This window comes from Megascapheus bottae, chromosome 12 (genome assembly GCF_031878675.1).
Source record: "Megascapheus bottae isolate mThoBot1 chromosome 12, mThoBot2.hap1, whole genome shotgun sequence".
NCBI lineage: Eukaryota > Metazoa > Chordata > Mammalia > Rodentia > Geomyidae > Megascapheus > Megascapheus bottae.
Window position 1 is genome coordinate 30,034,487 of NC_143520.1, and position 12,803 is coordinate 30,047,289.

General features: G+C 35.2%; 1 protein-coding gene across 2 annotated transcripts in view; it reads right to left on the reverse strand.

The window, feature by feature from the left end:
- Positions 1-12,803, reverse strand: part of Acvr2a (activin A receptor type 2A) — a 94,815-nt gene that overhangs the window by 6,637 nt on the left and 75,375 nt on the right. For both annotated transcript variants that reach the window (XM_090342864.1, XM_090342863.1), the window contains 5 exons: positions 9,788-9,931; positions 8,404-8,547; positions 5,479-5,624; positions 3,708-3,822; positions 1,060-1,198 (listed from right to left, as the gene is read on the reverse strand). In XM_090342864.1, the coding sequence (XP_090198990.1) occupies positions 1,060-1,198; positions 3,708-3,822; positions 5,479-5,624; positions 8,404-8,547; positions 9,788-9,931 (688 nt within the window). The remainder of the gene's footprint in view (positions 1-1,059; positions 1,199-3,707; positions 3,823-5,478; positions 5,625-8,403; positions 8,548-9,787; positions 9,932-12,803) is intronic.

Here is a 12,803-nt window from a genome sequence, read left to right on the forward strand (position 1 = left end):
TCAGACGTCAAAAATTCCCAGACTGTTTCAACATTTCTTAGGGTTCCAACCTGGAAGAATGAATGACTGACTATTTCTGAACATTTAGTAAGTTCCATTTTAACTGAGTTTTAAATTAAATTGAATATTGCATAGGTAATCTATCCTATGGAGAATCTTTTACAATACTCAGAACAGTAAGATTCTTGGCAACATAATTTAAACTGCTGTACCTTTTTAAATATTCAATATATTCTCTTGCAGTCTATAAGTGGAGAGAGCTATTTACAAATTGGAATCGAAAACATGTAAATATCATTTATATTTGTGTAAGAATTGGTAGTCAGAATTTATCCAAAAAAGTACCACAACATTTGAAGAAAACATTTTAAAGAAGTTCTAAAGACAGAGTACCTAGACCACTATGGTTTTGTCACACTGGAAATATAGTATATAGTTTTTATAATCATTCAGTTATTTACAAGACTTTGAACAAGACCTTTAATAATAAGGATATAGTTTAAACAACTTTATCATAATATGGTCAGATTTAACCTGTGATATATCCAAAAGCATGAAAGTTTAATCTGGTTAGAATACATGTGCTGGCAAGTGCCAAAGTGTTTTGAGAAGTCAAAATCCTTCCTGTTCTACATACATCTCTCACCCAGAGTTGAATTAAGAATCTAGGATGCAGGAAAGTCCTATGAAGTAGCAGCCCCCTCTACATATAGATCAGTTACAAATTGTAGGCTTGACCATTTACTAGGCTGAGACAAGCTACTTAATTTCTATGAGTTTCAGTCTCTTCATCTATAAAATAAGTTATCTCCAAAGTTGTTTTAGAAAATGAGCTGAATGTATATATAATGTCCAAAACCATTCATTAATGGTAAATTGCCAACAGATATATATCTTCATCTATCTATCATTCCTTTCTTTCTGTTCCTCTACCTCGTAAATTCTCTAAAATCTCATAATAGTTCATCAAAAAGTAATTACACTTTATTGCTTTCTAAGTAATCATTCTATTTCATAAATGTGATATATGTACTTTAAAAAAAAATACTTTTCCCTTACCATCTGCAGCAGTACAGCGAGAAGCCAGTTCCCACAGGACTAATCCCATGGCGTACATATCTATCCTCAAAAATGCATCCCTTTGGAAGTTTATAGCACCCTCTAATACTTCTGGAGCCATATATCTCCGGGTACCAACCTGGAAAAAAGATTTTGAAAGCAAACAGTACTCACTTATTAATTTTATGAATGAAATCTTTTATTTCATAAAAAATAAAACTGTCATCAGATCATGTAACTAAACTGTGAGCCCCAGATTATAGAGTGTGTGTGTGTACATACATATTTCTGAAAAATTTATATATTGCTGGTGGTTAGTGGTTCATGCCTGTAATCCTCGCCACCTAGGGAGGATGAAATCTAAAGATCACAGTTTGAAGTCAATCTGGGCAGGAAGGTCCATGAGACAACGCTTAAAAAAAAAAAAAAAAAAGCCAGAACTGGAGCTGTGGCTCAAGTGGTAGAGTGCTAGACTTGAGCAAAAGAAGCTCAGATCTTGAGTTGTGCTATCTCTCTTATGAGGTGTTTTGATTTGTTTTGTTTTGTTTTGTTTGTCAGACCTGGGCTTAGGCTCAGGGCCTGGGCACTGTCCTCAGGTTTTTCTCAAGGCTAGAGATCTACCACTTGAGCCACAGTACTACTTCTGGCTTTTTTTCTATGTATGTAGTACCAAGGAATAGAACTCAGGGTTCGTGCATGCTAAGCAAGCACTGTACCACTAGGACAAACTCCCAGCCCTCTCTTTTGTGTTTAAGGAGAGCACTCTATCATTGTGCCACAGCTCCATTTCCAGCATTATTTTCTATTTTTATTTTTCTTTGGTGAGTATTTAGAGATGTGTCTTACAGACTTTCCTACCTGGTCTGGCCTCAAACTGTGATCCTCAGATCTCAGCCTGCTGACACCTAGGATTCTGAGCTAGAATTTCAGTTGTGAGCCACCAGCACCTGGCCAGTTTTTCACCTCTTTCTGGATATAATTACAAGAAACTTGTTTTCAAGGAAGAAGCAATAGAGAAAGCAACATACTATTTGTTTACTGCCAATATTGGGGCTTCAACTAAAGGGTAAGGCTATCCCTTAACATTTTTCTTCAAGGCCAGTACTCTACCACTTGAGCCACAGCCTCTACTTCTGACTTTTTGGCAATTAAATGGAGAAATTATTTTCAGACTTTCCTGCTCAGGCTGGTTTTGAATCACAATCCTCAGATCTCAGCCTTCTGAGTAGCTAGAATTGTAGATAAGTCTACTTGGCTGAAATATATATTTCATAAATCTTCTAATGATAATGTAAAATAATTAGCAAAGAATGGATAAATCTATATATATATATAATTTTATGAATTTATTTATTCAGGAATTACTCCGACTTGAAGTCATTTATATCTATCCTCACAACTTGGTATTTCTTAGTACTGCAACTAAGGTATTAAGCTAGTACAACTTAGTTTTGTTTGGAGCTTGACAACATTCTTATATGAATACTTAAAAAATAGTAAGATACCTTGATAGATTACAATATATTTGAATAGCTAAGATTACAGGCATGAGCCAACAGTACCCAGCAGCCTACTTTTCTCTTAAAGACAGTTATTTCATTCAAAGTATCTCTTTCATCATATTATGGCTTATCTATTTTCAATCTAAAATGTTCTCTATGCAGTTTTTACTTAATAATGTAACCCAACTGAAAAGAAGGAATAAAATGTGGTATAAATGAATCTGAAATGTTTTTATAAAAAAAAAATTCAGCCAGTGTCAATAGTTCATGCCTGTATTTCTAGCTACTCAGAGAGGCTGAAATCTGAATACCCTGGTTTGAAGCCAGCCTAGCAAGAAAATCATGAAACTCTTGTCTCTAATTAATCACCAAAGAAAAATAAAAAGAAAACAAATGCTTGAAGCAGAGCACTGAGGGGCAGCACTCAGGCCATGAGTTCAAGCCCCAGGACTGCTGCACGCACACGTGTGCACGCATGCACACACACACACACACACACACACACACACGCACACACACACATAGATGGGAGGGACATTAATTTTTTTAAGTGATTTTTGTAGGAGTGAAAACACTTTTCCTAGCCTCACAAGTCTGTTCAGTTTTTTGTTGTTGTTGTTTGTTTTATTGGTCATGGGACCTGAACTCTGGGCCTGGGCCCTGTCCATGAGCTCTTCAGCTCAAGGTTAGCACTCTACCATTTGCGCCACAGCACCACTTTCTAGCCTCACAGGATTTAAAAATAAAATATAAAGATGACCTTTTTCCTTTTGGCTTCATTAGAGGTTTTATCATTGCTGAGATCTACTTGTTTACAGTATAGTTAACCACAGTTAAGACACCTCACACAGGCATTTGGAAGGGCTCTGAATTCTAGAGACAATCCAGAAAAAAGTCATCAAGTTTAGTATAGAGTTATTAAAACAATAAAGAGCCAAAACCAAGAAAGTGTATGGAATAAAAGAGATCTTAATATGTTATACAGATTATAATGATTGACTATTCTTTCACTCCTGCTAAGATTGTGAAATTTAAAACTGTGGTCAATTTCTGGGGGGGGTTTGGTTGTATAAATAAGCCTACAGCACCCAAGATTTCATGACAAGCTTATTTTTTTCTTATATTTTAATCACAATCCTTTCTTACCTGTCCATGTGTATCACCTGCAGATTTGCCAGCCTCAAACTTTAATGCCAACCCAAAGTCAGCAATGCAAGCTGTCAGATTGTTTTTCAACAGTACATTTTTACTTTTGATGTCCCTTCAAATAGAAAGATATATAATATTGAAATTAAACTTAAACAAGTTACATTTTTAATTTTTTTATTGGAATGGGAAGGAAGGAGACTATGCTATGACAGACTTTCTTTAAAAATGTAACATTCAAAGAAAGTGTTTAAAAAGAGTGCCCATTTGCCTCAGCACAAGAATACTGTGAAGAATTCTTATTGGTAGCATTAACAATGAAAAAAACACATAAAACAGTTCAGTTTCCAGATCTGCCATTTCACCTCTAGAATTGCTTTTTTAAGATAACATTTCAGTGTTTGTAGTTATCAATTCTCATAAAAAAAGTTTTAAAAAATGAGTGGCTCACAACTGTAATTCTAGCTACCCAGGAGGCTAATTATCTGAGCTTGAAGTTAACCTGGGCAGGAAAGTCCATGAGACTTCAATAAACTACTCAGAAAAAGCTGGAAGTGGCACTATGGCTCAAATGACAAGAGTGCTAACCTTGAGCACAGACAGGCTTGAGGACAGAGCCTAGGCCCTGAGTTCAAGACCCAGGACTAGCTGAATCAAAGCCCCTTTGTTGGTAATGACTTGTTTCATAGATTTTTTCACTTGCTCTTAGAAAAGTAAACAAACTTTGTACCATAAACCTATTTTTGTATTCTAAAAAGTATCACAGTATTAAGTTCTAAGATACACTCCTCTATGCACTGGTTCATTCTAGATTACTATATGCTAGCTAAATATATCTCTACCGTGATCAATGGTTACACTATGTATTCAGTCATATTAACCAAGAGTAGGACAGAGAAGGACCACATAGATACAAACACTCCAAAAAAAAAAAATTCAGCCTTTTAAGATTTTTTTTCAGGACCCCTATTCCTAATTAAGAGGGGGCAGTGCAAAATGTGGTTAGGTGGGTAGGTAGGGAGCTTCAAAGGAATAATCTCCTATATGGAAGGCAGACTGTATGTAGGAAGATGAAAAGAAAGGGAAGCAATTCCAAGTACAAGTCATTTACGGTTTACAAAACCAGAATTGATCAATTTGAGGTGGATTTAAGTAATACTTTCCAAAAACCTAAGTAACTACCTGGTGTCATACAACTAAATATTTTTTAAGTGATCAGTTAATGCCTACTTAGATGGAATTCAAGATGAAAGATTAGGTATGTTCAAAGAAGGTAAATACAAGGCAAACGGACTTCCTGTTGAAGGAAAACAACCTTTTTTCCTTCCCAGTGTATGACAATTGTTGAACCTTGGTACTATTTCTTTGCTAGAAAATTGTTTAAATGATGCATAGTCATTTAAAAATAAGATATTCAGTCTTTTTTTTAAATGATTAAGAAATTATAAGAGTAGATGTGCTGTACCTTTTCATAATCACCTTTAAATTAAATCATGCTATGAGTTAAAACAGATTTTTCCTTTAAGAAAGAGAGAATTCACTTTCATTCTTGAACATGTTTCTCAAAGTAAGACAAATTATGTGCAAGACAATTAACTTTACTAATGATTTTAATTCTTGGTCAATTTCAAAAGTAACTTTTAAAAATCATTTGCCTTCTTGAACACATACATATAGTTAGGGGGAAAATAAATTTGAAACAGGGAATTAAAATATTAAATTATGAACATATACTGAACTATCTCAGAAAACAATGGAAGTTTTGCTCTACCTGTGAGAGATTGCAGGTTTGTGACCATCTTTTAGACCAGGAATATCCTCGTGTAAATATGCCAATCCTCTAGCCATTGTTTCTGCAATATGACACAGTTCATTCCAAGAGACAACATTAGCCTTAAGAAAGTCTGACAGTGAACCCTAAAGAGAAAGGACAAGGACAAAACAAAATAAAAAGCCTTAAGCTCTTGAAAAACACACATATATGGAAAGTTTTTGCTTAAGAAGTTACAGAAGGCAGTATATCTTTACTGGTTTTGTTCTCTGTGTAAATACACACACACACACACACACACACACACACACATATGCACACACACGTTTGTCCTGGTGCTGGTGCTGTCACTTGAATTCAGGGTCTAGGTACTGTCCCTTCGCAATTTTGCTCAAGGCTAGCCCACGGCTACCACTTGAGCCACAGTTCCATTTCCAGCTGTTTCTTTTACTTGAGTAGTTTAATAGATACATGGACTTTCCTGTACAGGCTGGTTCTGAACCAAGATGCTTAGCCTTCTGAGTAGCTAGGATTTCAGGTGTGAGCCACTAGCACCTGGTTTTACTTTTGATGAATAATACTGCAAAAACATCTCTGGGAGGCCCATATTTTCTCCAAGTTACATTAATGTAGGAAGGAATATCCTGATCTTTAAACAGCTATTAAAATAGCCAAATTTCCTCTATTTAGAAAGGAAAAGTCTTAAAAAACATAGATGAAAATCTAGAATTCTATTATTTGTTTATTTACTTTGGCCAGTTCCGGGACTTAAACTCAGAGCCTGTTTAGTGTCCGTGGGCTTTCTCAAGGCAAGCACTCTATCCTTGAACCATAACACCAACTTCTGGCTTCTTCTGTGTATATGGGAATCAAACCCAGGGCTTTGAGAATGTTAGCCAAGCACTCTATAACTAGGCCATGCTATAAGCCCCACAGAATTCCATTTTAAAAATGAAAGTATGTTTGACTATAAAGACAAAATTTCAACATACAAATAACTACTCATTAAAGGAATCTTCCTCTAAAAACTAAGTATCATCCTTGTGGTCAAGAATCAAGAAAAACTTAGTAGCCATTTACATTGACAATTAGGAAATGTATCAAAAATATAATTTCTGGGGGCCGGGAGTTTGGCCTAGTGGTAGAGTGCTTGCCTAGCATGCACAAAGACTTCTTGGTACCACATACATAGAAAAAAGCCGGAAGTGATGCTGTGGCTCAAGTGCTAGAGCTCTAGCCTTGAGAAAGCCCAAGTACCATGCTCAGACCATGCTCAGGCCCTAAGTTCAAGCCCCAGGACTGGCAAAGATATGTGGCCAGGAGGGATCATTACTACACTGTTGGTGGGAATGCAAACTCGTTCAACCACTATGGAAAGCAGTATGGCAGTTCCTCAAAAGACTAAACATAAAGCTCCCCTATGACCCAGCAATTCCACTACTTGGCATTTACCCAATCATCCAGAAACAAAGACATACTAAATCCACCAGCACAACAATGTTCATTGCAGCACTATTTACCATAGCAAAGATATGGAACCAACCTAGATGTCCCTCAGTTGATGAGTGGATCAACAAGATGTGGTATTTGTACACAATGGAATTCTATGCTGCTGTCAGAAAGAATGACATTGACCCATTTGTTAGGAAATGGAAAGGCTTAGAAAAAATCCTATTAAGTGAAGTAAGCCAGACTCAAAGGAACTTAGGCTCAATGGTTTCCCTCATTTGTCATAATCAGTAGAAACCTTGGGCTCTACTAGCAGAGATTTGCAATAGAGCAAAACCTTGACACAAAAGGCCATATAGTAGGACGCTGAATGAAAGGATCTCTAGGATATAGAAACATAAGCCATATAACGAATGATTGTTGTTCTTAAGGTACTATGTTATCTCTCATCTCTTTTTCTGTCCCTTGGTTATCTCATATTGTTACAGTATCTCACTTTGTTACCTGATATATCGGATATATTTGTATTTGGTTATTTGGATAGGGAAAGGGGGAAAACAAGATGAGGGGTGGGAGTGGGGGGAGGGAAATGGGGACCAAGACATGTGAAAGGGTATCAACGTATGGGAATTAATGCACCATCTATCTGGCAAATATCATGTAACCCTTCTATTAATTACAATAAAAAATATATGAAAAAAAGAAATAATAATTTTAAAAAGTATATATATACATACACACACACACACACACACACAAACTTTTTGGAGCTTAGAGATGTGGCTCAAATAGATTATCTGCCCATACTGTAAAAACAAAGAATGATCCTACTTCATTAATAATACTGTCAAACAACTAAAAGTTGAAAAAAGTACCATGTTTTACTGACAATTATGAGTTAATTTTAGAACACATAAATTTCCTAACTCTGGGATTGTCACTAACCTAACTTATGAAAGCATTTCAAAGCAGGATGGCTCATGCTTGTAATCTTAGCTGGGATCTGAAGATCACAGTTCAAAGCCAGACTAGGCAGCAAAGTCCCTGAAAGTCTTCTCCCTACTTAACTAAAAAAGGCTGGAAATAGAGCTGTGGCTTAAGTGGTAAAACACTAAATAGACCTGAACAAAAAAGCATAGGGACAGCACTAGGGTCTGAGCTCAAGTCCCAGAACTGAAAAATAGGAAAAGAAAAAAGGCATTTTAAAGCACAAAGTTCCCAATTAAAACAACTGCACAACTATTTATGAAATTAAAATGGATTACAAATAATTCTAAACAATGTAAATATCAGAGACAAAAAAAACTAAATGATTAGGAGGTTAGGTAAAAAGCTCATTAAAATGGATTAAAACATTTTTATTTAAGCAATTTGCATTTTAAGGTAACTATTATAATAACCTCTTGAAAAAATATACACATGAGAGATTAGGTAAGTAAGTCTATTTTACTAAATGTAAGTGTTAAGAAATTTCACCTTCTCATGAAATGCTGTGATTAGCCAAAGGTCCACATCAACACTGGTACCTCGTTTTTCTGCACCAATGAACTGCAATATGTTCTCATGCTTCATTCCAGGCAAACTATAGACTTCATATTCATTCTGCCATGACTGTTTGTCCTAGATTTAAAAAGAAAGGACTATAGGTAAACAAACCAATTACTCAAATAAGTTCTAAGTAAAATAAAACAAAAACAAACCTAAGTATAAAAGATTTTGTTATGTCTTGTTAAGTTCTATACTTTTCCTGTGTTTCTAACTTATGATCATTGAAAGTTTAAAAAACATGTTGATGTGGAAACATGTTTTGCTTACAAGTTACTGCAAATATCACACTATTTTATGACAGGCATGAAATTACTTAGGTTAATGTTTATAAAAATCTCCCTGAAAAATAAAATTCAGATAAAATAACTGAAAAAGGAAAAAAATATTTTTCAAAGACTAATATAGTATCTAATCTTTTTTAAAAAACCACCACATATTCACTTGTGTTTACCTACTGTATGTGAACTTGCCAATCAGTTTCTTTCAACTGAAAGGACAGTGAATGTGGGATGTATAATGGTTAATAAACTCTGAACATAAAGTTCAAATACTGGCTTTCCTTCTTATCTTGGGAAAGTCACTAATCATTCAGTTTCCTAGTTAAGTAAACCAGAAATTGTACAATCTATTTTACAATATTACTGTGTTACTTCTGTACCTTATCAATAAAAGCATTCTCGTCAAAATGTTTGTGACTGCTAACTTGCACTTAGTATGCAAATTTATTTCCCTAAGTGTTAAGATTCCTCTCGCAATTAATATTTTTAAATTGTTATTATGAAAGTGATGTACAGAGGGGCTACCATTTCATAAGTCAAGTCTTATATTTCTTTTTGACAAGGTCACCCCTTTCATTCTCTGCCAGTTTTTCCCTCCCATCACCACCCATAAGTTGTATGCTTTATTTTTAACAGTTTCTATTGAGTACCACTGACCCTATGTCCTTTTTTTTTTTTTTTTTTTGGCCAATCCTGGGGTTTGAACTCAGGGCTTAGCACTGTCCCTGAGCTTTTTACTCCAGGATAGCACTGTACCACTTGAGCTAAGCGCCACTTCTAGCTTACTCTATTTAAGTGGTACTGAGGAATCAAACCCAGAACTTCATGCATGCTAAGCAAGCAAGCGCTCTACCACTAAGCAACATTCCCAGCCCTGTCCCTCAATTCTTATGCCATTATTTACCACTCCAAAGACAGAAAAATGAACTAACAAGATAAAACAGAAAAGGAGGGGGGAAAAAAACCTCTGTTGCCATTTCCTGGAGTCCATTCACTACCACACTGAAACTATCAGAAAACTCCAATAAATTTACCTGTATTGGAAATATTTTGACAGCCACATATTCATTGAGTAACTGAGCTTTCCAGACACAACCAAACCTTCCCCTTGCTTTCACTTCTAATAACTGCAGTGGCTTCAAACCTAATAATGGAGAAGGCGGAGGTGGTCCTGGGTCCTATAAATAAACAATAATAATACCACAGGTAAAGAGAACATGAAACATATCAATTCTAAAAATGAGGCGAGGGGGGAGTAAGTATACTAAAGATTCAACTGACAGGAATGGTAAACATATATTCATGACACTACTTTCAATCTTGCAGAACTACATTTCCTAAGCATTACTAAATACCTGTGCCAACCACAGGTAAGCAACATTATTTAGAAGAGTTTTCACACTAATCTTCACTACTGCCACTTATGCTTAGCAAGTACAAAGATTTAGCAGCTTTTTGAGGCAATCTATTAATCTTCCTAAGATTTTCAGTGAATTTTAGAATATTCCTAACAGAATATGTCATTTACCAGTTTATACACTTAGAATATGAGGATTCACATGCCAATCAAACAATAACTCTGCCTCAGAAATTTTCAAAGTCCACTTCTTTCTCCAATAATCATTCAGTTTTAAGTTTTTGTACATTAATCTCAGAAATAACCTATACCATAAGATACAACAACATTGTAATTATTATTTTCTATAGTTAAGCTTTCATTCACTTTTATTATTCAAAGGATTAACAGTTCATTTCTTCATTTTAATTATTGTCCAAAACTGACTGGAGTATAAAAGTTGTGTTCTGAGGTTCACTGCCAAAGGAAATACAAATGAAAACCGAGAAAAGTGATTATTATAGTAAATAAACAGATAGGATCATAAAAGAGAAGTATATAGTTTTAGTTCACTTGAAAAATGGAACAATGTAAAATATAAATAGAAAAAAAGTAAAAGTATTCTCCCTGTACAAACAGGATAACAACCTTTCATTGAAAGCAAGGTGTCAGATATTTTCTGGAAAGCTCCCAGAAAAAAGCAACAGAAATCTTTCTAGGCCATACAAGAAATATTTTGAGGAATTAACATTTCTGTGGCAAAAGGAACATATTATGATGGCACTAGTTGGCACCTCAAACACTTTCTCATTAGGTGCCATTCAAGAGTTTATAAAGTTTACAGTAAACATCAGGAATGTTTTCATTAATACAACTACTGCTAGATATCTCATAGGAAAACATGAAATTTCTTCTAAAATATATAATCTTTATAAAATGTCTAGAGAATTCCTATATCAAATTGTAGGACAAAACAAAAGTCTCATGACAAATTTCAAACTCATTTTTATTTAAAAACATCTGCAAAAGCTATTTTCCTTCACATATTTAAAACAAAAATGTTAGTAAGGCTGGAGAGTTTTTCCAGTTTGCACAGAGACAGGTTAAGGAGGTAAGGTAACTCTTATTGGAAGGCTATGCTCTCAACTATGCTTCAGAGGAAAAGGACAAAAGAACATCTGGTGAGGAGGTGGAGCTGTGGCTCAAGTGCTAGAGGGACAGCCTTGAAGAAAAAGGCCAAACAAGCATTAGAGGACTGGAGTGGAATCCCAAATAACAGTACCCCTCCCCTCCCCCAAAAAAGGAAAAAGAAAGCATCTTTGGTAAATTCCTATGAAAATTATACCTTTTGTTTAAATATTCAACTAAATACTTCCACCTGTAATAGGAGTTCTACTGAAAAGAGGAGCTTCTTATATAAACATGGAAAAGGGGAGGGAGTGACTAAATACTACTCTTCTAGGGCAAGAAAACCACCCCACCCAGACCTCAAGATTCGAAAATTACTATGCAAATGCATAAAAGATTGACCTAAATAGAGAACAATTAGAAAGGTAGTTTTCAATGTAAGGGTGCCAAAAACAAAAGTATGCAAAGGGCTGAAAACTGAAGAGAGAAAATAACCATGTAGAGAGTAATATGGTTTTAAGCTGAAAAACTAAGTTTTAATAACTCAGTTATTAAATATAGTCAGTTACACTATTTTTTCTGAGATAATATATGCATTTATCTATTATCAGATCAAAAGAATGCTAACACATAGGGGCTGGGAGTTACCTAGTGGTACAGTGAGTGCTTGCCTAGCATGCACAAAGACCGGGGGTGGGGGAGGGAGAGTTGATTCCTCGGTACCACATACATAGAAAAAGCCAGTAGTCTTGCCGGGAGTTTGGCCTAGTGGTTAAAGTGCTTGCCTAGAATGCATGGAGACCAGGGTTCGATTCCTCGGTACCACATATAGAAAAAAGCTGGAAGTGGTGCTGAGGCTCAAGTGGTAGAGCTCTAGCCTTGAGAAAGTCCAAGGGCAGTGCTCAGGCCCTGAGCTCAAGCCCAGGACTGGCAAAAAAAAAAAAAAAAGAAAAGAAAAGAAAAAGCCAGTAGTGGGGCTGTGGCTCAAGTGGTAGAGGTCTAGCCTTGAGGAAAATCCAAGGACAGTGCTCAGACCCTGAGCTCAAGCCCCAGGACTGACCAAAAAAAAAAAAAAAATATTTACACATAGGTAAGACTCCATCTATCATCTATTGAAGTAGAATTGAATGATTTAATCCACATCACCACCTCAAAATACAAATTACTTTGAAGTGCATTATACTTCCCTATAATATAACTTTAAATTTAGGAAATAGGTAATTTTCAATTGTCCTTTAAAAAGTAAAATGATTTAACTGTTTTCCAAAAGCACACATAAACTTCAAAGTTTCTGTAAGTATGATTCTGTATTTCTGAAGATACTATTACTTCAGAAGGAAATCTTAGATCACTTTCCTAATACTATAATTATATACAATATTGCCTCATAACAGGTAGAAAAAACACTATAGTAAATATTACTTGTAGACCTTTTCAAAGGTCTACAAAGGCACATTCTTATTTTAATGTCAAAACTTTTAGAAATGTGCTTCTAAATGCTGTCTAATACGCTTTAATACTTAAAAATGCGCTTAAAATGAATAACTATAAAAAATTATTACTATATAAAATCTATAGTCTTGATA